Genomic DNA, 27,932 nt, shown 5'->3' on the forward strand with positions numbered 1-27,932 from the left:
CACGATCAGCTATTGATGATTTATTGTCTGCTACGTGGGACTGGTTGTTGAGTCAGTATGAATCGACGAGGCTGCCTACTCTACTAACCCGGAACCTATTCCCTATTTATCGTTCACGAAACACTTTTACCTCCTTACTCACGGTTTGAGGCACTCGACGTTCCGTGGATTTTCCTCGCTGCTTGCCTCGACACGTCGCACGGACGTCCGGAGGGCAGAGCTGGGGCAGTCCTGGACGTTGGCTTCTCGGAGCAAGAGAGCGATTTCCCCTTTGCGCTCCCCATTTATCCTCCCTACCTCAAAGGGAATGCGACTCTGGACAATAGGCTCGCGACCCTCTCGCATGCGCACCGCCGTTCCGGGCGCTTTTGATATGCTACTTAATGCTCAACCTGCGCGGCGCAAATTCCAATCAATCCGCTTTTGATATGCTAATTAATGCTCAACCTGCGCGGCGCAAATTCCAATCAATCCCTTTCTCACGCAGGCCCCCCCCCATTATCGCAGTTTATGCGGCGGCGTCCGTCACAAAGGTGCGCCGTGGGAATTTGTGCACGGCTCCCCGCGTGACCCCGCTCTCCCGATTACTCATACTAACAGCCTTATCCTTTAACTCCCCTAACAATGGTGCCTGCGTGTTTTCTAATGATGCTCCTCCATCACAATGCTTATTCCCTCTGCCTGCCCCGTCGATACTTGCGTGTGTGGGGTGTGTGAGATGCGTTTCCCCCGCGGTGGCCGAGTGGCCCCTCGCTGCGACCTTGCAACCTTAAGGCCGGTCGCAGCGCCGCGGTGCAAAGTAGCGTCGGGGGAGGTCGTCCAATTCCCTGGTCGCCGGAAACCGTGAAAGTTTAATCCCGATAAGGGCTTCTCGGATAAAAACCGGTCGGCCAGGTGACCTCCCCACGGAGCTCTATGGGGGGGGGGGGGAATGCGTGCGGGTGTGTTCGTGTGAGGTGAGGTGAGGGGGACGCGGGGTCGACTCCGTCGCTTGGTGGTGGCGAGGTCTTAGATGGGGCGCCTGCTGAACGGCTTCGTGGCGGCGGCATGACATAGCCCCCCGAGGTGCTGGTCTCCGTCCCGGGTTGACTGGAGCACCTTGCTTGAGCCGCGCCCACGAGGAAACGCTGCGGGGTCCGGGGGGTCCGTCCGGCCCTCGTGGCTGGTCTCGGGGTGGGTGGCTCCGTCCTCTGCAGCTCCTGCGGCGGCCTCCTCCTCCACTCCAGCGGCTCTCCCTGTACCTCGGTACCTGCGGGCTGGGGTACAAACTCAGAAGCGGAGGGGTTTAGGGGCCGTCGTCCGCGCCGTCCCCTGGCGGGGTCGGGGCGTCTCGGGGGCCCGGCGGGGCCCATGTAGGGTGCGAGGCCCCCCAACACGAGGGGTGCGGGTACTCCGGGATTACGGGGCCTTCGAGTGACGGGGTTCTCTCTCGCCGGGGCCGCTTTCCACGGTTTTAAGCGGCGGACGTTGACCACCGTCTCTCGATCCCTCTCCCCGCCATAAATTAGTACCGTCCAGGGGGAGATCTGTCGCACCACGGTCCAGGGTCCCCGCCAGTAGGTCGTCAGTTTCCCCACCTGCCCGGCCCCGACGCGAGGGGTGTGTAGCCACACCTTAGCGCCTGTCAGGAATAAGAGGGGTTCCATGCGGGGTCGGGTGCCCTGTTCCTGCCGCCGATGCGCGGCTTCCCCTTGCGGGTATGCTCGGCCTCGGGCTTCTCGCAGGGTCTCCAACAGGTGTTCCACGGGGCGGCTTCCCTCCTCCGGCTGGGGGGAAGGGACGCCGAATAGCAGATCTGCGGGTAAACGAGACTCACGGCCGAACATCATTAAAAACGGGGTTTGTCCCGTCGACGTGTGTACGGTGGTGGCGTAGGCGAAAAGGGCGTAGGGGAGGTGTTCGTCCCAATCCCATTGATTTGCGGCCGCCATACGTTTGAGTTTCCCCGCTAGGGTCTGATTCATGCGCTCCACCATACCGTTCGCTTGGGGGTGGTACGCTGTGGTTCGGTCCTTCTGGATTCCGAACTCTCGGCACAGTGCCTGGAACAACTCGGCCTCGAACTCGCTACCCTGGTCGGTGAGGACTCGTTCTGGGATCCCGTGCTTAAGTACGTAGTGTTCCACGAATGCCCGGGCCACCACCAAGGCCGTTTTATCAGGGATGACCACTGCCACGGGGTAGCGGGTGAAATACTCTACTGCGACTAGGATATATCGGTTGCCTCGATGGGATCGCGGGAATGGCCCCTGTAGGTCAATCCCGACCAGCTGATTCGTGCGGCTGACGCGGAACGGCCTTAGGGGTACCTGGTATCGTGCCGGTTTCGGCCCGCACTGCTGACAGGCGCGGCAGCCCTGTACCCAGGCCGCCACGTCTTGTGCCAATTTGGGCCAGAGATACTGGCGACGCAGGGTCTCTCGAGTGTGTCGTTCCCCATCGTGGCCCCGGAGTGGGTGGTCATGCACCAGCCGAAGCAGCTGGGGTCGCACCTGGGCAGGAACACAGATGCACCCCGGCTGGCCGGCCTCGGTTAACTCCCGTACCACTCCGTTCTGCACACACAACCGGGCATACAAACCGCTCCAGGGTCCTGGTAGGGCGCTCTTTTCCTCCCGCAGTGCCGTCTCCACTGCCGCCAGATCGGGATCTCGCTGCTGGGTCTGTCTCAGCTGCTCGTCGTTCAGGCCCGGGAAGGCGCAGCCGACGTCCTCCTGGATCCGTCCGATCGGGTCCCGAGCCGCGGGTCCCGCGCTTGCCGTGCGGTCGACGGGATCCTCGGTGCCACCTGTGAGGGCCTCTGTGGCGCACACTGCACTCTCTCTCGCTGGGGGGGGGTCAGTGGCCGCGGCCGCTCGGGGGTCCGTTGCCTGCCGGCAGCGTCCCCCCGTGAAGCACGGGCAGGCCTCCTCCGCCCTTGTCTCGGCGTCCACCGTGGGTCGCCTCGACAAGGCGTCCGCGTTTGCATGCGTCCGGCCAGCCCGATACTCGATTTGCAGGTTGTACTCCTGCAACTGCGCCAACCACCGGGCCATCTGCCCCCGCGGCTCCTTGAATGTAAGAAGGAACTGCAGAGCATAATGGTCAGTGCGTACGCGACATTTCCTGCCGTACAAATACGGCCGGAACTGCTTACATGCGAAAATCACGGCGTACAACTCTTGGCGGGTCACGCAATAGTTAAGCTCGGCCCCACTCAAGGTCCGGCTGGCGTACGCGATGACTCGTTCCGTCCCATCCTGTACCTGTGACAACACCGCGCCCAGCCCGCTGCTGCAGGCGTCGGTGTCCAAAATAAAATCGGTGGTAAAATCGGGGAAAGCGAGGGTGGGGGCGTGGGTGAGGTGGTCTTTGAGAGTGGTGAAGGCCGTCTGGCAGGCCCCCGTCCACTGGTAGGGGTGCTTAGGGGAGGTGAGTTGGGTGAGGGGGCGTGCAATCTCGCTGAATCCCTTTACAAATCGACGATAATAGGTGGCGAGCCCCAAAAATGATCTGATCTCCGTCAGATTCCTTGGCCGTGGCCACTCCACTACGGCGCGTACCTTCTCCGGATCGGTGTGCACACCTGCCTCGCTGACGCGATGCCCGAGGTACCCCACCTCGCGTTGTGCGATGTAACACTTACGTGGCTTGAGCTTGAGATGAGCCGCTCGCAGTCGCTGGAACACCTCTCGAAGCCTGGACCAATGCTCAGACAAAGATCTACTGAACACTATCACATCGTCCAAGTAAATCAGGCACTGTTCCCATTGCAAGCCCCGCATCACCAACTCCATCAGCCGCTGGAACGTCACGGGCGCATTGGTGAGTCCGAACGGGAGTACTCGAAACTCGAATAGCCCCATCGGGGTGGTGAATGCGGTTTTCGGCCGATCCTCCTCCGCCATCTCCACCTGCCAGTACCCGGACGCGAGATCGAGGGTGGAAAAATATCGCGCTCCAGCGAGGCTGTCGAAGGTGTCGTCGATGCGGGGTATGGGGAAGGCATCGCCGAGCGTGACTGCATTTAGTTTACGGTAATCGACGCAGAACCGGGTTGACCCATCCTTTTTCGTCACTAGTACCACTGGGGCTGACCAGGGGCTCGCCGAGGGCTGAATTATGTTATCGCGAAGCATGTCCCCAACTGCCTCTTTGATTTGGGCGCGTTCGGGTGCGCCCACTCGGTACGCAGGGAGTTTGATGGGTCGGGCTGCACCGGTGTCAATTTGGTGCTTAACAAGATCGGTCCGACCCACGTCCGAGTCGTGTTCACTGAATACGTCGGCGTACTCCCGCAGTAACTCGCGCAGCCGATCGGCCTCTCCCTTAGGTAAATCCGCCCATGGTACATGTAACGCGTCGAGCAGGGGAATGACCTCGGCTCGGGGAGTCGGGCCGACTCGCCAGGCCAGGTCCTGGTCACCCTCAGAACGACCGGGGTCCTCAGCCCAGAGTGCAAACACCGAGTCGTTAGAGTGGCGTGCGTGCAGGGGGTGTACGGTGGCTATCGGGGTACGCCGCCGCAGTATCGCTGGGGTACTGTGGGGGTTAAACATCCGCATAAACAATCGGTCCCCATCTGCGTTTACCAACGTGGCGGATCCCACGACCCCATACCGTTTTGCCAACTCCGGGTGAGGAGTTAGCATTACCTCTCCTGATGGTCGGAGCGTGGGGTCGGTGGGGGATGTTGCCACCGGCACCAGCATCTCGGTGAGCGGGCCGATGGTGACTGCCGTTGCCAGGATAGCGGCCACAGGTGCGAAGCGGGGGCGCGTCGGTTCTCGTCCCAAGAACGGTATCCGCTCGCCGTTGCTCTCCATGGTGGCGCATCGCTGGCGGGGTTGCACGTTGAGTCCTAGCCGTTCTAAGAGTTCGGTACCTGCGATACACTCGTGACACAACGCACTCGACACGTAGAACTCCTGGGTGCACACCTGACTGCCTATGCGGACCTCTAGGGTGGCTCTCCCCAGCAGCCCCATTCCGGCTCCGCTCGCCGTGTGCAGCGCGCGGTCCGGTGCCTGCAGGTGACGCACGTCGACCCCGATCGCGCTGCAGTGCGCTGCGCTCACGAGCGAGGCCACCGCCCCCGTGTCCAGCAGGATTCGGGTACACACTCCGTTTACCTCCCCTTCCACCAGCGACGTGGCCCCCGTGATCCCTGCCACCAGCTCCCGTAGCCAGTCGCCAGGAGTCACCGTTTCCGTGGGCGTTGTTGCTGGAACCTGTGTGGAGATCACTCGCTCGCCATTATTCTCATCATCGTCTATTTGTATCGGGACCGCGTCGATTGCACCCCTAGTTGGTCCGCTCTCTAGGGGGCGTTGGAGTTTAACCCCCCGCGTCTGCCTAGCTCGGGTGATTTCAGGACAGTCCCTCACTAGATGCCCTCGGCGATCGCACATGTAACATGCTCGGGGAGGGGGGGCGGTTCCGTAGCGGGTCCCCTGTCCGCTCCCTCTCCCTCCCCCAGTACGCAGTTGCCCCACATCGGACTCTAATTGGGACACCCTCCCGGCTAGCCCCCCTACTGTCGAGCGTAGTTCCCCCATCTCAGACTGGAGTGCCTTCATATTTTTATTTGCTTCCTCGCGTGCTTGGGTTATCATATCTCCCACGCCGGCCTGTAACCCGGCTACCCACCCCGGGGTGGTCTCGCTGGGTCTCTGGGGCTCCCTTGCCCGTCCCCTTACTGCGAACGCGGGCTCTTCCTCCTCGTCGGAGAGTAGGCTCGCTACGGCGCACTCTCGTCCCCTCCCTCGAGGCTGCGCGCGCTCACCCGAGAGTTTCTCGCATTTGCGCGCGCGCTCGACGAGGGTGTTAAAGGAGAGTCGTGCACCGTCTACATTTGGCTGCCACCACGGGGTGTGTGCCAAATATCGCTGGATTTTACCAGCGGCGAGGCCCTCAATTATTTTTGCCTCGTACTCTGGGTACGCGAGCTGGGTCAACATGCGTACATCCTCGGCGTAATCTCGTAGATCTTCGCCGGGTTGGCGGCGGCGTGCCTCTAAGGCCGTCTGCGCATCCTCCTCGTCATAGGCGCCGAAGCGTCGTTCGAGTTCGCCCATTAATTTTTCCCACTGATTTTGTGCGCTTGCGGGCAAAGCTTCCACAAAGTCAGCTGCCCGCCCATCTAAATGTAGCTCTAACTGCTGCAACGCCTCCTCATCTGACCACCCATTAACCTTTTTCGCCCCCCTGATGCTGCGGGCAAACGATTTCCATGTTGGAATTCCTTTGCCCGTAAATGTGCATTTGATTTTAATCTGGGTTGGGGGGCCTCTTTCCCTTGGGGGTGCGGGGGATCGTCCCGTTTCTGACACCAATATGTGAGGATCGCTAGCCCCCGAGATCCCTCCCTCGGTACCCCTAACGGCCGGGTTAACTTCATTACTCGCCCCCTCGCTGCTAGGCGAACCGCTGCTGCGTTCTTCACCCATGGGGTGAGAGCCGTCGCTCCAGGATTCCCCTCCCCCGCGGGTCCGCGTAGTAGGCATGGTTAATTACGTACGCGCACACCCACACACAGCTCTGCGCGGCACTCACTCAACCCTGACCACTCACGCTAGGATCGCGCACCTGTATTATACACGTCGTGAACGTGCACGCACACACACATACAGCTCCACACGCGATACCCACTCTTGCGCCGCTCTGCGCCGCGCTCGCCGCTCACGTTATGATCGCGCACCTGGGGTACGCTGATTACGCACGCCGCGAGCTTACGCATACACAGTACCACACGCGTTCACACTTATAACACGAGATCACACGAGGCCACGATCAGCTATTGATGATTTATTGTCTGCTACGTGGGACTGGTTGTTGAGTCAGTATGAATCGACGAGGCTGCCTACTCTACTAACCCGGAACCTATTCCCTATTTATCGTTCACGAAACACTTTTACCTCCTTACTCACGGTTTGAGGCACTCGACGTTCCGTGGGTTTTCCTCGCTGCTTGCCTCGACACGTCGCACGGACGTCCGGAGGGCAGAGCTGGGGCAGTCCTGGACGTTGGCTTCTCGGAGCAAGAGAGCGATTTCCCCTTTGCGCTCCCCATTTATCCTCCCTACCTCAAAGGGAATGCGCTCCCCGCATTACCCCGCTCTCCCGATTACTCATACTAACAGCCTTATCCTTTAACTCCCCTAACAATGGTGCCTGCGTGTTTTCTAATTATGCTCCTCCATCACAATGCTTATTCCCTCTGCCTGCCCCGTCGATACTTGCGTGTGTGGGGTGTGTGAGATGCGTTTCCCCCGCGGTGGCCGAGTGGCCCCTCGCTGCGACCTTGCAACCTTAAGGCCGGTCGCAGCGCCGCGGTGCAAAGTAGCGTCGGGGGAGGTCGTCCAATTCCCTGGTCGCCGGAAATTGTGAAAGTTTAATCCCGATAAGGGCTTCTCGGATAAAAACCGGTCGGCCAGGTGACCTCCCCACGGAGCTCTATGGGGGGGGGGGGAATGCGTGCGGGTGTGTTCGTGTGAGGTGAGGTGAGGGGGACGCGGGCTCGGCTCCGTCGCTTGGTGGTGGCGAGGTCTTAGATGGGGCGCCTGCTGAACGGCTTCGTGGCGGCGGCATGACACATTCTCTGTTTTTTGCAGAGGTTCAAGGTTAAAATGAGTTCTAGATACACAAAGACTCACACAGAGATCCATAGATTAGCACCGTTGGTTACATATGTTTTGAAAGACGTTCAACGTACACACAGAGAGCTAGAGATTAGCACGGTTGGCTATGTATGGTGTGAAAGAAGTTCCAGATACACACACAGACTCGGAGCAAGTTTGAGTCGCGTGTAGTCGTGGGCTCGTGGAAATTGAACAGGCGCGTGTTGCTACTGACAGTAGTTGAATACGGTTGGATATACGCAGATAGACAACAACCGCCATTCGCAACCAAGTGGTGGTGACGTCACCACAACGTTTGTGCCAGGCTATGTGTACCTTGAGGCCACGCAAAGTGTCGAACGCCCACCGGCAGGTCACGGGGCAGACCCAGGTGCCACGGGTCGACTGAGATGAATGGCTTATGCCAACTTGCTGTGCTTTAGCCACCCGGCTCTCCGCTCGTTGTTGTGAGCATCGCACCTCCGCCATCCATTGTTGTTGGAGGGCGACTGCCTTGGGATGAACTGTGTAGACTCGTCCTAAGCCATCAGATTCACCGTCAGCAGCACGTCACTTCCATTTTTTTAGCAGTCCATGTATAGTAGCAGGGAACTTAATGGTAGAGCAGGTTGGCAGCAAATGGGTCACATGGGCACAAAACCAAGAACGCCATATCTTGTGGAGCCAGGGCCTGTTGTTGGGCATTTCCACTGGTGACGTAGATGCGTTGACCATTTTGGAGGTGAAGTACCGAATGGACGACTGAGGGAATGGTCATAAATGGGGTAGCCAAGAATTCTGCAAATGGCCTCAATGTTGCTGATGTATCTTCCTTGGAAAAAAGTTTGAGCTCATGCACACTTTGCCCCTCTGTTTTGTAATGCAAAGACAGCCATGTCAGAGCCTTTGTTGATGTATTTGCAAACATATTTGATGGCTTTTTTTAGAATAGCAGAATTTCACGGTAAAGTGGGCCTGGAAGATCTTGCACAGAAGAGGGCAGTAGGGAACGATCCACCGGTTGTGAACCTTAATTAGCGAGTTAGTGGCAGGTCTGAGCGTTGTTTGAAATCCACCATGCTCAGTATTTCTGACGATATAGAGAATAGCCATCATGGGCCGACTGAATGTCTTTCAAGTAGTTCCGTGGATACCTGTTGGTACACCTGTGGTCTTGCATACATGGCGCATTTGGATAGAACTGGGCACATGGGCCATGGACCATTTGGTTGCAGACCACATAGAAAAAAGGGCAGGGTCTGGATGGGGGTGAGATAGCTCAGCACTGATAAATGTGTCAATGTGACTTACATGAATTGTTTCCCTCATCCATAACAAAATGTGAGCATGAGAAAGACGACGTTTTTGCCACCCAATGGTGTGCAAGTTACTGCTTTTCTATCCAAACACGCCGCCTTCGTTGCTCGAAATAAGCATCATGAGGTCATAAACTTTGAATTTTAGACCCTCGCTAAGATGTCATGCCTGTCTGGTGGCTTTTGGATTGGATAAAGGTAAACTTGGATCTCCTTTCATTTGGGATTGCAAGTGAAGGTGATGAAGAGATAGGGCGTGGCATATTGGCTGATGTACGTCATGGCATCCCGAGTCTTCTCAAGCATGTATCTTGGTGGAGCTGTGAAGGATGAAGGCAAAATAACTAATCAGCCAACATTGTGACAGTTTGCATCTTCTTCGGCATTGATGGCGTCCCAGAGATGAGAATAATGTTCACACGCAGGCGGTTTTGATTCAGTAGAATGTAAAGAAGGCGCTCACTCTCAATGTTGGCATACTCATCGACAACATCCTGATGAAAGAGGTTGGCGCACCATAATGTGGTGTCCTCCTCTGTCCATGATCACGAAGGAATATACGTTTTTTTAGAGGAGACAGTTTCGTGAGGATGTCTTTGTCCTGCAGCTTTGTAATTGGAGAAATCTTGATGTGGTACCCATCTTGGCCTTTCGACAGGAAAATGTGTTATTGTAGGGCATCGTATACTCTGTTAGTGTCAAGAAATTGTGCGATGGTGTTTTCTTGGTATGGAAGAACAATGTCTCTCTCACAATGATCCTCACCCACCGTAAGAAAGCAAGGTCAACAATATTTGGGGCATTGAACCTCCCTGCGTGCTCCCCGCTTTGGTGGAAAGTAAAGGTGCGGTACGGAAAAATGTAAATGGGTGATGTTCCCACGAATGTAATAAAACGAGACGAAATGCAATGGGCTGTAACTAATAAAGTCCAACGTATTTAGCAGTATAACGTATTAATCGGCATCGCAGTATGACGTATTAGTAAATAGCGTGACGTGCGCAATCGAAACAATAGAAATGCATTAAAATAAGATGAAATAAGCTTACATTAAAGAGCAGCAGTACGTACAGGTAAGTTGAGAAGTAGGGTACAGTCTAGATGATAAACTTGCAGTATGCCGACTCAATGACATAAGCATTTCTACAGTAGACATAAAAAGCTGGCAATACGGTCAGCAGCTAAAAAAGCAGGATACAGTCGACATGAAAGGCTGGCAGTACACTGAGTGAGGTAAAGAAGCAGGCAACAGATTATAGACTGGCATACACTCAATGCCCAAAAGCAAAATTAGCAGTGTAGATAGTTTAACATGTAGGCTTTCGCGACCAATATTATTTATTATAAACATTTTTGGGTTAGATCGCGTTATGTATAAATGTGTCGTAACCCTCCACCACCCGACACGGCCAATCAGCAAAAAAGTGTCACGTTGACAAAGACAAAAAGTTCCCTACTTTAGCCCACCGGTGTGTTGAAGAGTGAATTCACGTTTACAATTTTTGAGTACGACGTTTCGCTGATAATTACATCCAGTATCATCGGGCAATTCGCCAGAATGGTGCCAGTGCACTGACGGTAATTAATGAGCAGGCAGCAGGCAACAGCACGGATTGGCAGTACACCGTCTCAGCTTCATAAAAACACAGCTAAACAAGAAAATATTTAGCAACCAAATAATGAAATATTAGTTTTCTGCACACAAACATTATTATTGTAATATTTGCCAACTTATTGGTTTCATAATAGTAAACAATAAGCCTGAGTTCTTAGCGAAAGATTCAATAAAATTGTACTTTACATTGCTGTGGTGAGGCCTAGTCCCGTGCAGAGCACGCGGCCTCACCTAGATTGCTAAGCCGGAGGAGGTGACACATTGCCAGGCTGGGGGTTGGGCCGCTCTCCCTACCCACGCTGCAATAATGCCATCTAAGCGCTCTAATATTAATATCTATGGACTTTATAGCAGTAACTGCATGCATTGGGGTGGGGGGGGGGACATAAGACTGTGAAGAATGAACCTCAGCGTTGTGTGTATATTTTGTAACCATTGTTAACGCAAATGAAAATTTTTATCGATCGTGTGTGCGTTGGTAGGGATCCAATTGCATGCGTTGTCCCGCGGCGGGCGGCAAAACTACATAAATAATGAAATATCGCAAAAAATCGATAATTAAACTAATTTAAAGGTGACGGATGTGAAAAAGGAATAGTGCTTGCCAACCGCAGGGCTTACAGCGTGGTACCTGGCAAATCGTTTTCGTAAACCCCACTGTTAGAGAGACAAATCCCTCGCAAGCGCGTGAACACACAGGCAGGCAAAAAATGACATTTATATATAACACACTACTTTAATTGTGACGAACGCTGCACTTTGTCGTTTTCATGCAGGGGGCGCTGTAAACCTACGTGCCCCCTGCTTGAACGACGGAGGCGCAGGGACAGACGTTCGATCACGTTGGAATCGATCTGCAGACGGCGGTCTTCTGGCACGGCTAGCTCTGTGTCGCCTTATCTCGATTCCGTGATCCCAACCAAGTCCGCATCGAACCGAATCCCGGTAAGGCCATTTACCTCACGACAAGAGAAAATTCACACCAAATGTCGTTTTCAATTAAGTCTTCCAGATGTGAAATGATATAAGCTTTTAATCAATACAACTATCTAATAAAAAAATAACAGTTCAAAGTTGTTTCATTTTAAAACTTCAAAACAGAGCATCGGGAGTGTGCGTGAATGCGTCGTTCGTGTGCAATTTTTTTTGTGATTTTCCTGGCCGAAAGCCGTAAATAGTTGAGGGGCACCGCAGGCGGTCCTGCTTGCTTCAACCCATGGTTGTGAACATCCACACGTTAATTGGCAAGGACCATTTATTGTCCTAGTTCGCCAACATATAAGACGTCATGCAAAATACGAATGAGTGTTGTTGTGCAGAATGCATCTACTATATGTGCTCTGCCTTGTAACCGAATACAAATCTGTACCAAAAATGCATTTCAAATGTGCTTTTAAAATTACCTCTGTTGTATCTATGCCCTGTTTTCCGTTATTAATATTAAGAACAATAAAAAAAAGAATTTTGTTTTTTTATATATCTATATATATATTTAAATTAAATAATGAAAACAACCCACTACTCCTCACAAGCACACCAGGAATCTGTGAAACGGGGAGGGCCATTAAACGGTAATAATTCGGGCACATAGAGGTCAGAGACCTCCAGATGGACAAAAGGTCGATGGCCTAACCTCCCAAGACATCTAGAGATGCACAGATAAGGTGCAGAGCAGAGAAAAACAACTGTTGCAACTCGCGTTTTCTTTAACGTTTTCCTTACCGAAAAGTAGAAACTTAACAAAAATAATTACTCGTATTCACCGTACATATATATATCATATTGTATTGTATGTTCTATCTACATGACCTTACCAAAAACTAAAGAATACGAATCCCAGAAAGCTTAAGTGGGAACTTAGTTACACTTAACCTCAGGACATTAAAAATAACTCAGAATAAACACCAATCCCTGGAGACAAACGCATAACTAAACTTGGCAGAACCCTCAAAATAATGATGTAACGAGGATCATCACGAATATTCATTAAACATAGACCGAATAATAATCACGATATACTAAGACCGAGGGAACTCATAAGAAATATCACGAATAAATGTAACACACAGGACCACATAAATGTATTGCATAAATCTCCTCGACCACCTTTGTCTTCCAGCGGTTGGCACAAACACACGCGTGCCATAAAAAAAAACGTATGGCGGGGCCTGGCCTCAGGATGACCCACGCTGGAGGAGCAAGAAGGGAGTCAAAGGGTCGCGAGGATGGGGGTCTGTGCCTGACATTCCGAGGGCATCTGTTTTTCTTGTTTGTTTTTCTCTCGCAAGAGACACGGAGAGAGGAGAGGGTGTTTACGTTTTTGAGTTAAACACACGCGCAGGGTGCTCCGACGACGGAGCACAGCCATCTTTGTCTCCCCGCAGCACGGACAGCAAGATTTGCACACGCGAGCAAATAACATTTCCCATAGGGAGATCGGGCCACGATGAAATACCGTGAACACGGTTACGGCATACCTTGGGTCGCTTGCAATCAAATCACAATGATACTAGGCAGCCGAATGAGTCATTTCAACTTCCAAACCAAAAAAAAAACAACTTACGCTGTGTGAGACAAAGGATATAACGCCCAGAGCGAGGGAGGGGATCATTAAGCTCGCTTAACGCGTAGGTCTTCGCGACAAATATTGTTCATAATCGGAGACGCGTATTGTGATTGTGTAACCTCGGTGCGAACGAGAATCGTCGGTCTGGTTCAATGGATAACTCGTGTGGGGCACCAGTTCGCGAAGAAGCCCCCACCCCTCCTTCCAGAATGATTACACAGCTGTGTCTTTAAAACTAATAAACACACACACGACACATACGGACGCACATGACACACACGGACGCAGATGTGTTCACCCCCACAAAAAGATATATGACCCGGCCTTTGAACAACTCAGGAAACCGAGTGGATTTTTCCCATATAAGCGGAGGCAAAATCCATTCAACTCAGATCTTCAGGGCTCCGGCCCCACCACAGATCTCCAGGGCTTCGGCCCCACCACAGATCTCCACGGGGCTTCGGCCTCCATCTCCTCTCGTCGCCGCCAACGAAGCTCTTTCGTCATCCAAAAGGACGAGGTTCGCGGGGTAGCGACGTGCATCGACAAGCCGAGGTGCTCGCCTGCCGCACACGAGTGAACGAGCTTCAACCCCCTTGTCGTGCCGCCACGCCGAGGTGCCCGCCTGCCCGCGCAAACGAGCGCGGCCGCGCCGTCAGTCACCGTACGGGGTCAGCCGAGGGAGGAGTCAGAAAGCAAGCCGCTCACCGCAGCCGCGCAAGCAAGAGGGTCCTTGTCCGAAAGTCGTTCGTACCCACATCTTCCCCCCACTCATAGACCCACACACGCACGCATCGACGCCCCACTCACCTACGAGACTATCTATTTCACCCATACCATTGTATCAACCCTAGTCAATTATTTGAAGACTAATTATCAATTACTTGAACCATCAGCTGGCCAGGAGGAATCGTGGCCCATCGAGTGATTAAAAGTCCGTCGGGTATAAGAGTGAGGTTATTTTCCTTGCCTTTTTCTTTTGTTCCGCTCATCGTATAGGCGATCAATAGATTCGTCGAGGCAAACTCAAAACTCTCAAAATCCTCATTACGAATCGACCCGTTTACAGAGAGAGAATATCTTGTCAAACCGGTTTCTTTGTCATAGAATCTCGCCCAAGAATTAATCAAAGCAGAGCCGATACTCTCTCTCACAACACGCATCCACCCACCCTTGTCTCAAACATTTCGTTAAAAGGATTATATACTTGCCGATGAATCTATTGACGTATACTTTCGCCTCTGGGGTATAATAAGTTGCTTTTATTGCCTTCATATGAATATCGTTGCATGCCTGTTTTAAAACTCCGCCAGTCGCCGGTTGTGCTCGATACATGGGGGAACTACTGAGTTGTCTGGTGGGAAAGTAGAAATTACGGTTGTTAGAAGAGTTTAGCCATTCAATTTCGTTAATTGCATAATCTCGCCAATGAATAAGTGTTTTAGTCATTCATTTGAGTTAATTGCATAATCTCGCCAACGAGTAAGAGTTTTAGTCATTCATTTTCGATAATTGCATAATCTTGCTCACGAATTTAATGACGTATGTTTTTGACTTGCATGCTAGAATGTCACATGTTTGTGTAATAACAGCCATAGAGGGTTCACGTGGGGATTGGCTTGCCGGTCCTGCTTTGTAGCCAATAAGGGATGAGCCAGGGAGCATGGCCTCGGCGTGATCACGGCATGTTAGCAGGGGTGATTGGCCTGGCCAATCGGGGCCTCAGCTAATGGGGAGCCGGATCAGAGGCGTGGTCCCGGGATTGACAGGGAACCATCGGGAATGGTCAACGCTGTCTATGGAGGATTGGCTGAGGGGTACCACGTGACGAAGGGATTAAGAGAGAGAGCAGTCGTGAGCAGACTTGGGAACGAGAAGAGCAGGAGTCACGCGCGTACGGGGGCTCTGGATGCCACGTGCGCGGTGGGGACTTGGCGGGAAGTCTGCCCTCTCTCCGTTGTCTGTCAGCAACGGAGAGTGTGTGTGAAGTGTAACTGTGGAAGTTGAAAATAAAGAGGACTGATTCCGGAAGCCGTCTTAAGAAGGTTTATTACATTGGTGTCAGAAGTTCTTCTGCGACCGTTTGGACGATCGTCAAGATGTCCAAGCACCTCAGAAAAAAGAACCTGCCAGAGCCTCCATCGGAGGAAGAGGTCGAGACGGATGAAGATGAGCTGTTGGGGGCTACAGCCCCTATGCCGCCTGCTGATACTGCTCTCCTCGACGCCTCTCAGCGTCGACTGGGAGAAGATGCGACCACCGCAGGAACGAAAGACGGATGGCGGCTGATGGCGGAGCAGATCGAGTCGTTACGCGCCATTCTGCTAAGTCTGGTGACCGCGGTGGCGTCCTCACCAGCCGTGGGTCGCCAGATTGCGGATCAGCTGGACGCCGCGGGAAGGGGTCCTACAAAAGAATCTGAGTCCGCCATTGCTCCTGCCACGCGGGAAGAAGCCGTCGTTTTGGGCGGGGCGGCTGCGCTGGAGCCGTCGTCCGCCATTTTGGGCGCGCCTGCCGCCACGCGGCCGCCAGACGCCATTTTGGCTGCGACGGGTGGAGCGCGGGAACCGAAGTCGGAGACGCCCGTGGCGCACGCTTGCCACCGCGGACATCGCCTTCCACAGATTAAAGAATTTATCGCCGGGGGCGATTGGAGTGCGTTTACGTGGTGCTTCGAGTCAGCCTTTAGATCCGTGCATTGGACGGAGGAAGAGGCGCTGGGAGCGCTACCTACACTGCTTGATGATGTTTCTCTGGGAGTCTTCCGCTCCATCCCGGCGTCCAAGAAGAAGACGCTGCGAGATGCGTTCGCAGAGATGGCGGAATTTTACAACCCACCGACGTCAGCCACCAGAAAATTTATGTCGCGTTGCCGAGGATTGGAGGAGTCGCCTTTGGCTTATCGGGGGGCGTTGATGGCGCTGGCCATGGCTGCCTATCCCGACGCGACGGCCGATCATTTGGATCCTCTCATCCTTTCCCGTATGCTGGAGTTGTCTCAGGAGCTCAACATTTCTCTACCAGTGTGCGGCCACGAACCGCTTACATCGCGATGGGTGGCGCGCTGCCTGGACGCTAAGTTTAACATCAAGCGCTGGGACCAGATGGAGGCGTGGACGGGGAAACACGAAATCGACGGGCTGCCCTTGGGGTGGTCTCCACGACGGGTTGTCCACTGCTCCGACGACTCTGGCGACGACGACGTGCTGGCTGCTGCTGTTCCGCACGGGATTCCGGGATGATGGCTGCGCGACCAGCGTGGTGACTACGCAGGCCGTCCACGTGCGGGGGCCGGGTCATCCAACCGCCGGCCAACGACGGCCGCGTGTTTCAAGTGCGGCAGACGAGGCCATTTCGCCCGCGACTGCCGACCTCTGCTTTCGCCTCTTCCGCTGAGGGGACCTCCATCTCCTCCACCTGCTGCGGAACTGCAACAACCTCGGGCGAGTCGGCACAAATCACACACCCGGCAGGTCATGTCACATCATTCATCCACTCGCACTCACTCTTACACTCCTAATGATAATTTTACTTCTCCTGCACCATTTACACGCTCTGCTACACAGTGGAAGGAATTGGCTCGTAGGGTTGTGGCTGCGGCGTCGGGCTCGTCGACGGTACGGGGTACCATCGACGGCGTTGACGTCCGTATTTTGGTGAACTCTGGCGCATCTGCCACCATCATTTCGGATGTTATTTTTCATTTGTTGTCCATTCCTACGTCGCGGATACGCAGGGTTAATGATGCGTGTGTAGCCGCAAATGGGGGTAACATGGGTATCTGCGGTCAGGTAGATGTGAGCATCGCTATCGGAAATATTACCGCCGCAGGACCTGTGTTGATCTCTCGCGCGCTAGCTGTCCCATGCTTGCTTGGTACTGATTTCCTGCGCCGGATGCCGCTGAAAATACGGGTCGACCAGGATTGTTTGGAAATGCCGGGGGGTCGTAGGATGGCGTTCCTGCCTTCCCTACTGGCCAGTGCGCCTACAGGTAACGCAGTTACTGCCGTGGTCGCTGCTACGGTGGAGGTTCCGTCGGGAGCGCAGATGCTCATTCCGCTGCGTTACCGAAAACCCCTTCGAATTGGAAGGGATGCGAAGGGCGTGCTATTATCCCCATCAAATTCGGTAGCTAAATCTTTTTCTTTGGCGGCGGCACAAACGATCGTGCGACCAGGTCAGGCACCTTTCATACAGGTGTTGAATGGGGGACCTGACCGCGTTGTTGTTCCGGAGGGATCGGTGTTGGCTCACGCCACTACCGATTTCGCCTCTTGTGACGAAACGCCGCGCGCCCGGATACCCGCTGGTGGGCCTCCACGCGATTGTTCGCAAGAACGCTGGATCACAGATTTATGCGGGGAAAAGTCTTCTTTGTCGAATGAGCAAAGGAATGCTCTGCATTCATTATTGCTACGGTACGTGGATGTTTTCAGCAAAAATGATTTGGACCTCGGCCGCACGTCGCTTTTGTCGCACCATATTGACACCGGTGCTGCACCTCCCATCTGTATGCACCCTCATCGCATGAGCCCAGCGGAAAGGAAACACGTGCGCGGAGCAGTAGACGAATTGTTAGCAGCGGATATTATTTCGCCGTCCAACAGCCCTTGGGGCGCGCCCGTTGTTCTGGTTAAGAAAAAAGATGGTGGTACAAGATTTTGCGTTGATTTTCGCCGGTTGAACAAAATTTCGGTGGCGGACGCGTACCCTTTACCGAGGATGGATGACTCATTGGATGCTTTATCGGGTGCTAAATTCTTTTCCACCCTCGATCTGTCCTCGGGCTTTTGGCAGCTTCCCCTCGATGACGAGTCAAAAGCCAAAACGGCATTCCGCACGCCGCAAGGTCTCTTTGAATTCAATCGGTTGCCTATGGGCTTGAATGCGGCTCCGGCGACGTTTCAACAGCTTATGGAATTGGTGTTGGCTGGACTACAGTGGGAAACGTGCCTCATATATTTAGACGATATCATTGTTTTCAGCCGCACGTTCGAGGAACACCTCCAACACCTAGAGACGGTTTTCCAAAGAATGCGGGCGGCTGACCTGAAGTTTAAGCCTAGGAAATGTCACCTTTTGCAACACTCCGTCCATTACTTGGGTCATATTGTCAGCTCGGACGGCGTGTCCACTGACCCTCTGAAAACCAAATGTGTTCGGGAGTGGCCCACACCCACTTCCGTGGGTGATGTTCAGCGGTTTATTGGATTCGCTTCCTATTATCGCCGCTTCGTTAAGAACTTTGCGACGTTGGCGAAACCATTACACGTTCTAACGGGCAAAAATCAAAGGTTTAAATGGGGAGCGGAGGAAGAAAGTTCTTTTCGATCACTTCGGGATCACCTCGCCACGGCGCATACGCTCGATTACCCAGATTTCTCACAGCCGTTCATCCTTGATACGGATGCTAGTGATATCGGCATTGGGGCCGTTTTGTCGCAACGTAAGGACGGGGTTGAGCGAGTGGTGGCGTACGGCAGCAGGGTTCTGTCCCCTGCGGAAACGCGATACTGCGTGACAAGGCGGAAACTTTTGGCGATTGTGCATTTTGTTCGATTGTACCGGCCGTACCTGTACGGAAGGAAATTCCTCGTTCGCACTGATCATGCGGCTTTGCAATATTCCTTGAAATTGGACCAGACGTCAGGCCAATTGGCTCGGTGGTTGGAATCGTTACAGGAATTTTCCTTCCATATTACGTATCGTAAGGGAGCCCGTCACGCGAACGCTGACGCGCTCTCAAGGCTGCCACCCATTCCTCCGTGCACTTGCCTGACGGGCACGCACCGCTGCGCGGCACCGGCCGCCTCGCCCTGCCCGGTTATGGGGGCGATAGCGAATGAGGACGACGCAGGGGCGAAAGCGAATGAGGACGACCAGCAGGTGTCGGTGGACACCGATGATACCTTACGGCTGCCGCACGCGGTCTGGTTACGTGAGCAGGAGGCGGATGCCTCGCTGTCTCCGCTACGGAAATTAATAGGGAAACAAAAAGCTCAATTGGCGGGATGGAAGTGGCAGATGTTCCGAGGCAAGTCGGGACTGTTAATGTGCACCGACGGGTTGTCTGACCGACCACGCTTGGTCGTGCCTACTTCGCTTCGCTACGACCTGCTTCGCGCTCTGCACGCTGATAAGTTGATGCACCTCGGCGTCCAAAAGACTTTGGCCGCGATGCAAAAGGATTTTTTCTGGGCCGGCATGACGGCAGACGTCAATGACTTTGTCCACTCATGCCATGATTGTGCGAAGAGGAAACCGCCTCGGAACCACTATGTACCGCCATTACGTTCCATTGAGGTGTCCCGCATCAACGAATTAGTTGCTCTGGACATTCTGGGCCCGTTTTCCCCGTCGGCTAGGGGCAATAAATACCTTCTGGTCGGGCTGGAATATTTTTCTCGATGGCCGATGGCCTGGCCTCTACCCGACCAAACGGCAGCGTCCATCACCGACGCTTTCTTGAACGGGTATGTCATGGACAAGGGGGCACCTGAGAGGCTGCTCACAGATCAAGGGCGGAACTTCTCCTCTAAATTGCTTAAGGAGGTTTGTGACGCGCTGGGTACAAAGAAAATTCGCACTTCCCCATACCATCCACAAACAGATGGTATGGTGGAACGATTCAACCGTACCCTCTCGGCTATGCTTTGTCACACGGTCAGTGAAAAGCAAACCGATTGGGACTTGCACATACCGGGCGTCCTAGCGGTATACCGCATGGTTCCACACACGTCCACGGGATACTCACCATTTTTTTTTTATGTATGGCCGTGAGAATGTTCCACCCATCGATGTGCAACTGGGTAAGCTGAGTAAACAACCGTCCCGCTCCTTGCCTGATCACATGCGGGACTCGCTTGAACGAGTTACGGAGGCGCGAGAGGCTGCCAGGTGTGCGACGGCCCGTGCCCAGGCAAGGAACGAACGGTATGCGCGTCGATCGCGTACTCGCATGCCTTGGTCAGTGGGAGACCTGGCGTGGCTCCACTGCCCCCAGGTACCGGCGGGCACATCCCCTAAACTGCACAGGCCGTGGCGGGGGCCCGTGACGCTGGTAGATGTTCGGAACTCACAAAGTATCCGCGTTCAGTACGGAAAACGTCGGTGGTATGTTCAATCCTCGCGGCTTAAACCCTATGTTGACGCGCGTGTCGGTCCTTCATCCCCACTAGCTGACCTGCCGGGTTCTGCCGAGCCGATTACGCCGATTGCCACGCCCGTTGATCCCAAGGGGGACTGTGTTGTGCCCCCTACAGATGAACAGGTTCTGAGGGCCGTGGAAGCCCCCGCTGCCCCCCCCTCCAACGGGGCCTGCCCTGGACATGACCAAGAACCAACAACCTTCTTCTTCTTCAAGCCAACAACCTCCTGTCGATCTGAAAGCAAAGCGACCATGCGCTGGAAGCAGAGAGGGTCCCGCGTCGCGTACGCGATCGAAATCTCTCCCGTTTCGTTAACGTTTGATCGTCTAGCTGTTCTCCCTGTCGTTACCGCGCTGCAGGGGCGCCCTAATGTATGTCGGGTTTTTTTTTTCATGGATGACTGTTTTTAAGTGTTGTTCAGCGTGGGGACGCCGTTTCACCCTTTATTGTTAAATGCACCTTGGTGCCCTACTAAGATGTTTTACGGAATGGGGGGGGGGGGGGTGATGTAATAACAGCCATAGAGGGTTCACGTGGGGATTGGCTTGCCAGTCCTGCTTTGTAGCCAATAAGGGATGAGCCAGGGAGCATGGCCTCGGCGTGATCACGGCATGTTAGCAGGGGTGATTGGCCTGGCCAATCGGGGCCTCAGCTAATGGGGAGCCAGATCAGAGGCGTGGTTCCGGGATTGACAGGGAACCATCGGGAACGGTCAACGCTATCTATGGAGGATTGGCTGGGGGGTACCACGTGACGAAGGGATTAAGAGAGAGAGAGAGCAGTCGTGAGCAGACTTGGGAACGAGAAGAGCAGGAGTCACGCGCGTACGGGGGCTCTGGATGCCACGTGCGCGGTGGGGACTTGGCGGGAAGTCTGCCCTCTCTCCGTTGTCTGTCAGCAACGGAGAGTGTGTGTGAAGTGTAACTGTGGAAGTTGAAAATAAAGAGGACTGATTCCGGAAGCCGTCTTAAGAAGGTTTATTACACTATGAGATCTCTTTTACCAGTGGCAAAATATAATGGTAGGTTTTTACCCTTTTAACTGGTACAAAACTGACACCTTTATTCAAGGCATCATGTTTGCAATGACCACAACACAAGTAGTCAATAAAGCAAACAAAAAGAAGCAACTCTGATAAGGATAATAATATGCACTGTCCTTGAAGTTGATTGGCCCACACCCGAGACGGCTTTCTTTAGAGCCTAGTCCCCATTGGTGTAGGGCCAGATGACACCAGAAGGCGTACAACTCAAAAACAGTGCAATATCAGTGGGGACTAGGCTCTAAAGAAAGCCGTCTCGGGTGTGGGCCAATCAACTTCAAGGACAGTGCATATTATTATCCTTATCAGAGTTGCTTCTTTTTGTTTGCTTTATTGACTACTTGTGTTGTGGTCATTGCAAACATGATGCCTTGAATAAAGGTGTCAGTTTTGTACCAGTTAAAAGGGTAAAAACCTACCATTATATTTTGCCACTGGTAAAAGAGATCTCATAGTGTAAATGTTTACCCCGAACTCTCAATACTCTGATATTGCACTGTTTTTGAGTTGTACGCCTTCTGGTGTCATCTGGCCCTACACCAATGGGGACTAGGCTCTAAAGAAAGCCGTCTCGGGTGTGGGCCAATCAACTTCAAGGACAGTGCATATTATTATCCTTATCAGAGTTGCTTCTTTTTGTTTGCTTTATTGACTACTTGTGTTGTGGTCATTGCAAACATGATGCCTTGAATAAAGGTGTCAGTTTTGTACCAGTTAAAAGGGTAAAAACCTACCATTATAAGGTTTATTACATTTGTTTAGAATAAAATTGTTAACACAGAAGCATAGAGTGTTCCTTCGAAGTCCATGCCAAACTGTCTTATTCATAAGAACTGTTACCTGCGATGAGATATGAAGTTGGAGACCTAAAATAACATAACACACACTAAGATAATCAATAAATGTTTAATCAATGATAATCGTGTTATCCTGATTGATACAACTCTGGATAAACGAAACTAAGCCTAATTATCATAACTGCACACATTTAACATAATCGCAAGCATTCGCATAAATTACGATTATCTCAGTGATTATCATAATTTATGCATATAAATACACACATTAACATAATTTATGCGATTTGCAAATTTTTCGGAAAATTATTAATTTTTATTATTTTTATCAAAATTTCATGATTCCAACATATACAACACCTCCTTGCTATGAAGCAGATCAGCAGACACGAAATCTTTCATTTATCGATCTCTCCACGAAACAAAGGAATGTTTTACACAAACTATAACTAGCACAGACTTCTGGGAGTGCGTCATTGATTCAGTGCAAGCCACCTTGTTGTATCTATGCCCCTTTTTGCCAATAATATTTTTTTTAATAGACACGGGGGAAACTTTGTAGCAAACAAAAAGAAAAAAAAAAACCTTGTTCCCCGCTTCCACGGGAAGATGCACGCACACCGCTTCAAAAGGCCAGAAAGCATGAAAGACAGCCATAAAATGTCATGAAACCTCACCGAATTGCACACAAGAGGAAAAGGGGGGGGGGGAATTGCAAGAGGGTGTTAAGAAAATACGCACACTTCAAAAAGGCCCCCTCACAATACAAGAAACAGGCGCCACGAGAAATATAATTATATTCTTAACGGCTAAAAAAATAGAATTGGCAACAAGAAAGCAAACAGACGGGTTTTGAGCCATATTAATTAAACAAAGTTACCAACTTAACCATGAAAATTAAGCAAACATTATCTATCCTCGCTCCAATTGGAAACCAGACTACAGTCTGCACCAGGGGGTCGTGAATCCTCATTTGTTAATTCAATACTGACATTATTTCCCATTAATAATTTTCTACGCGGCCTGACCGAAGCATCAAATAATAATTATGGCAGTCAGGGTCACTCCTAAGCCAAAAACAAATTCCCTAGCCCCGGGATATCAGATAAAATAATAACAGGCTAAGTCACAAATCGTGAATAAACACAAAACCAAATAAGTATGAAATTAGAGAGGATCTCCTAGGAGAGTTAAGGGTGGAGAAGTCTATCATAATTAACCAACATGCAACACTCCAGGAAAAGGGGGCTCAGAGCCGTCTTTGTCTTCCCGAGAGGAACGGCCACAGTGCAGGCACAAACAAAGCAGGGAAATGGCCCTCATAAAAAGTTTCATGGCGAGCGGAGAAGGTGCCCACGAGAAAGGAATTCAACAGATGTCTCTATAAAAAAAACACGCGCCGTACGGGCGCAGGACTGCAGCGAGTGGGGAGAGGGAGCCCGACTGTCTTTGTCTCCCCGCAGCACGGACAGCAAGATTTGCGCACACGAGCAAATAACATCTCCCCATAAAGAAATCAAACCACGATGGAAATACCGTGAACACGGCTACAACATACCTTGCATCACTTACAATCAAATCACAATACTAAGCAGCAAAGTGAGTCTCATTTTAACTTCCAAAGCAAACGAACAACTTAAAGCTGTGTGAAACAAAGGATAAACGCCCAGAGCGAGGGAAGGGATTATAGAACTCGCTTAACGCGTAGGCTTTCGCGACCAATATTATTCATAATCCAAAGCCAAAACGTTATGATTTTGCAATCTCGGTGCGAACGCGAATCGTCAGTCTGGTTTAGTTTGAGGACTCATATGTAACGACGTTTCACGAGGAAACCCCCACCCCTCTTTCCAGAATTATTACGGACAGCTGCTTCTTTGAAGAACCTTATTCCTCCAATAAATCGCACACACGGACACACACACGACACACACGGACACAGATGTGTCCACGCACACAAACAAAAAAAGAATTATATGGTTCCGGCCTTTGAACTAAAAAAAAACAGAGTGGATTTTCCCGATATAAGCCGAGGCAAAATCCCAACAACGATATACCATCGGGGGTATACCACCGGGGGTCAGCGTCCCACCAAGGCTCAGCCTCACCTCGTCTCGTCACTGACTACGAAGGAGCTTTCTCGTCATCCAGAATGGCGATGTTCGCGGAGTAGCGACGTGCATTGACAAGCTGAGGTCTGCACCACCTACGAAGAATCGCTACACTGAGCCGCCGAACTGCGAGTGAAACTGACGGAGATTCCAGTTATCATTCTCGAGCCAACGAAGACATCCAACGTCCACCCAGCAACGAACGAAAGCATCGTTCATCGCCAGAGCGACAACCAGCAAGCAACCTGGAGAAAGGGCGGAAATCGCCAAGCGTCGACCAAGTGAGCAAAGCAGAAAGCACGAAGCAGTGGGGAAAGCCTGATTGAATGGCCGCGAGGAAGAGGACAGCGCCAGCGCATGCGCCGTGTGTTTAATACGCACACACAGATCGACCAGCACCAACGAGAACCGACTCGTCATCCAGCAGTGGAGAGAGAGAACGAGTCACCTCGCCATCAGAGCTAGAGAACGGCACCGCGCCGTCAGAGTATGGGTGCCTGCGCCGAGGGCCGCCAAGCACCACCCCGCGACCAAGCCTCTCCGCGAACCGTAGCGGGCCGACGCCGCTCATCTCCCAGCGGAGAAAGTCGCGGCTGCAACCCGCACGGGCGAGAGGAAATCTCCGAGTCGGTCGTATCACCTCTCCCACTCACAAACTCAAGGAAGCACATACACACACACACACACATCTACTTTCCCCGGGGCATGCAAGAATTTATCCAAGAGACAATCCACCTCTCTCACAATGGGACCAACCCTAGACAATCATCAGAAGACTAATTATAAAGTTTGAACACCAGCTGGCCGTGAGGAATCGTGGCCCTCTGAGTAATTAAGAATCCGTCAGTTATAAGAGTGTGAAGTTTTTCTTGCCTTTTCATTTTCGTTTCTCTTATCGCATAAACGACCAATAGATTCGTCAATGCAAACTAAAACTCTCGAAATCCTCATTGCGAATCGACACGTTTACAGAGAGAATATCGTGTCAAACCTGTTTCTTTGTCATAGTCTCGCCAAAGAATTAATTAAAGCAGAGCCAGATACGCTCTCCCACGAACACACGCACCCACCCACTATGGTCAAACATTTCGTTAACAAATATAATCTTGCCGATGAATGTATTGACGTATATTTTTGCCTTTGCGTGTTAGAGTGTCATATGTTGTTTAGAATTAAAATTGCTTAAAACAGAAGTATGTCGAGTGTTTATTTACAAGTCCATGCAAAACTGTCTTATTCATAAGAACTGTAACCTGCGTTAAGATATGAATTTGGAGACCTAACATAACATAAACACACTAAGATAATCAGTAAATGTTTAATAAAAGATAATCGTTATCCTGATTGATACAACTCTGGATGATGAAACTAAGCTTAATTATCATAACTGCACATATGGGTCAAAATTGAGCAGGGCCACCACCTTGTGCCACACAGGGGCAGCTGCTACTTGGGGATGCTCTTCGAGTGTTTGAGACAAGATACGATACAAAACTCCGAATTGCCGGGGCGATTAAGCAAGCACCATATAAATGCACTTATGATAACATAGTGAATGCTTGGGAGCTTATTGGCTCTCGCTCCTGGTTAGAGATCTACCCAACCCACAGGTCCACAAAGACTGGCCACTCTTACCCTGCAGGTTGAACCTAGGAACCGAGTGTTCAACTTATTTCTTGTCATTAACAGCCTGTAACAAAGGTACATCTATTGGAGCGACATCGTCTCAGGCTTACACATCTACCGGGTCTCCATTTGACTTTGCATTATCTCGGAAGTCCACCCACACCTCCACTTCCACAAACTGCTGGGAGTTGCCTCGCTCTGCCTCACAGTCAGAATTCTCCTCCTGCTTCACGTTGCCTCCATCGATGTGAAGGTCCGATTTTGGATTTGAATCTTCATTTTCACATTCTACCTTCACTTCTTGGCTCTTCACCATCACTTCTTCAAATTTCACCTTCACCTCTTCATATTTCACCTCAATTCCTTTAAAAGTGTCCAAGCTGGGATTTTCTTCCGGTTCTTGTTTCATAAGGGATGGGATCATTGCGGCACTTTGACTTTCACAAGCTGATATCAGACACCACTCCTTGTAGATCTTCTGATGCGTGTGTGTTCTCTGGTGTCTTTCAAGAGCAGATGACTGTGCAAACGCCTTCACACACACACTGCAATTGAAGGGTTTCTCTCCCCTGTGTGTTCTCTGGTGTGCTACAAGAGTAGCTGAATGTGAAAACGACTTCCCACACACACTGCACTTGAAGGGTTTCTCTCCCGTGTGTGTTATCTGGTGTATTTTAAGAGTAGATGACTGCGAAAACGCCTTCCCACACACACTGCACTTGAAGGGTTTCTCTCCCGTGTGTGTTCTCTGGTGTACTACAAGAGCAGATGACTGTGCAAACGCCTTCCCACACACACTGCACTTGAAGGGTTTCTCTCCCGTGTGTGTTCTCTGGTGTTTTTTTAAAACAGATGAACATGCAAACGCCTTCCCACACACACTGCACTTGAAGGGTTTATCTCCCGTGTGTGTTCTATGGTGTGCTACAAGATTAGTTGACTGTGAAAACGCCTTCCCACACACACTGCACTTGAAGGGTTTCTCTCCCCTGTGTGTTCTATGGTGTGCTACAAGAGTAGCTGAATGTGAAAACGCCTTCCCACACACACTGCACTTGAAGGGTTTCTCTCCCGTGTGTGTTCTCTGGTGTTCTACAAGAGTAGATGACTGTGCAAACGTTTTCCCACACACACTGCACTTGAAGGGTTTCTCTCCCGTGTGTGTTCTCTGGTGTTCTATAAGAATAGATGACCGTGCAAACGTTTTCCCACACACACTGCACTTGAAGGGTTTCCCTCCTGTGTGAGTTCTCTGGTGCTGTGTCAAATGTTCAGTACGATCCGTGCTGCATGCACACCGATCGCCTTGTTGCCTTTTTGCACCGAGCCGCGCCGAGTGCCTTTGTTCCATCAGACCAATTCTGCAGAGGCAGCGACAGCTGGAGACAGAAAAAAAGTTATATCCACACCATCTACACATCAGTATCAATGCATATACACAGTAACACGTGCCTTACACGTCTATACTTATATATTCATGATATAGTTAAAAAGCATCCCAAATTGATCACATGGGTTGTTATGGCACACAATGAGAGGGCAAATGGTTAGAAACATGCCTTGAAGCCCTCGTATCTTCAAAATTAATGTTAACCCAAAACTCCGAGCACACAATTTCGGCTGTCTGGCTTCAAAATAAATGTTTATGAAAGCTATTTTGGGGAGGGGGCGGGGGCGCAATAATGCATTTATTTTGCACGCAAGTGTGCAGTGACATCACATCTGTGATCAAATCTGATGTCACACCCGCATGCGGCAGCGTTACGCAGTGTGCTTGCTGACATCACGCATCCCCCCCAAACACTTCCGCGTACGACGTGTTTTAATCCAAGACAAGAATCCAAGTCCCGGGCGAAGCCGGCTAGTAAAGCTAGTCTATATATAAAAGAGAAATGTGTGGATATGTGTGTGTCTGTTCGAAATGTTTAGTATACTTCCCAACATGCAACACACTTGAAATTTGACATGTGGGTAGGTTCCACACTGTACACAATGTAATAGCTATAAAAATAGACGTTTGTATTTTTGGAGGGGGGGGGGGGGGGGAGAGAAATGATCATGGAGTGTGTGGCGTCAACCCACAACACACCTGAGCTAAGCGCTCTGCAATGC

General features: G+C 51.7%; 1 protein-coding gene across 5 annotated transcripts in view; it reads right to left on the bottom strand.

The window, feature by feature from the left end:
* Positions 1 to 27,932, bottom strand: part of LOC144720899 (uncharacterized) — a 42,352-nt gene continuing 14,420 nt past the window's right edge. For all 5 annotated transcript variants that reach the window (XM_078598044.1, XM_078598052.1, XM_078598070.1 and 2 more), the window contains one exon: positions 1 to 27,199. In XM_078598044.1, the coding sequence (XP_078454170.1) occupies positions 852 to 6,485 (5,634 nt within the window). In that variant the 5' untranslated portion in view covers positions 6,486 to 27,199 and the 3' untranslated portion in view covers positions 1 to 851. The remainder of the gene's footprint in view (positions 27,200 to 27,932) is intronic.

The sequence above is a fragment of the Lampetra planeri genome, chromosome 1, assembly GCF_965212315.1.
Source record: "Lampetra planeri chromosome 1, kcLamPlan1.2.h2, whole genome shotgun sequence".
Taxonomy (NCBI): Eukaryota; Metazoa; Chordata; class Hyperoartia; order Petromyzontiformes; family Petromyzontidae; genus Lampetra; species Lampetra planeri.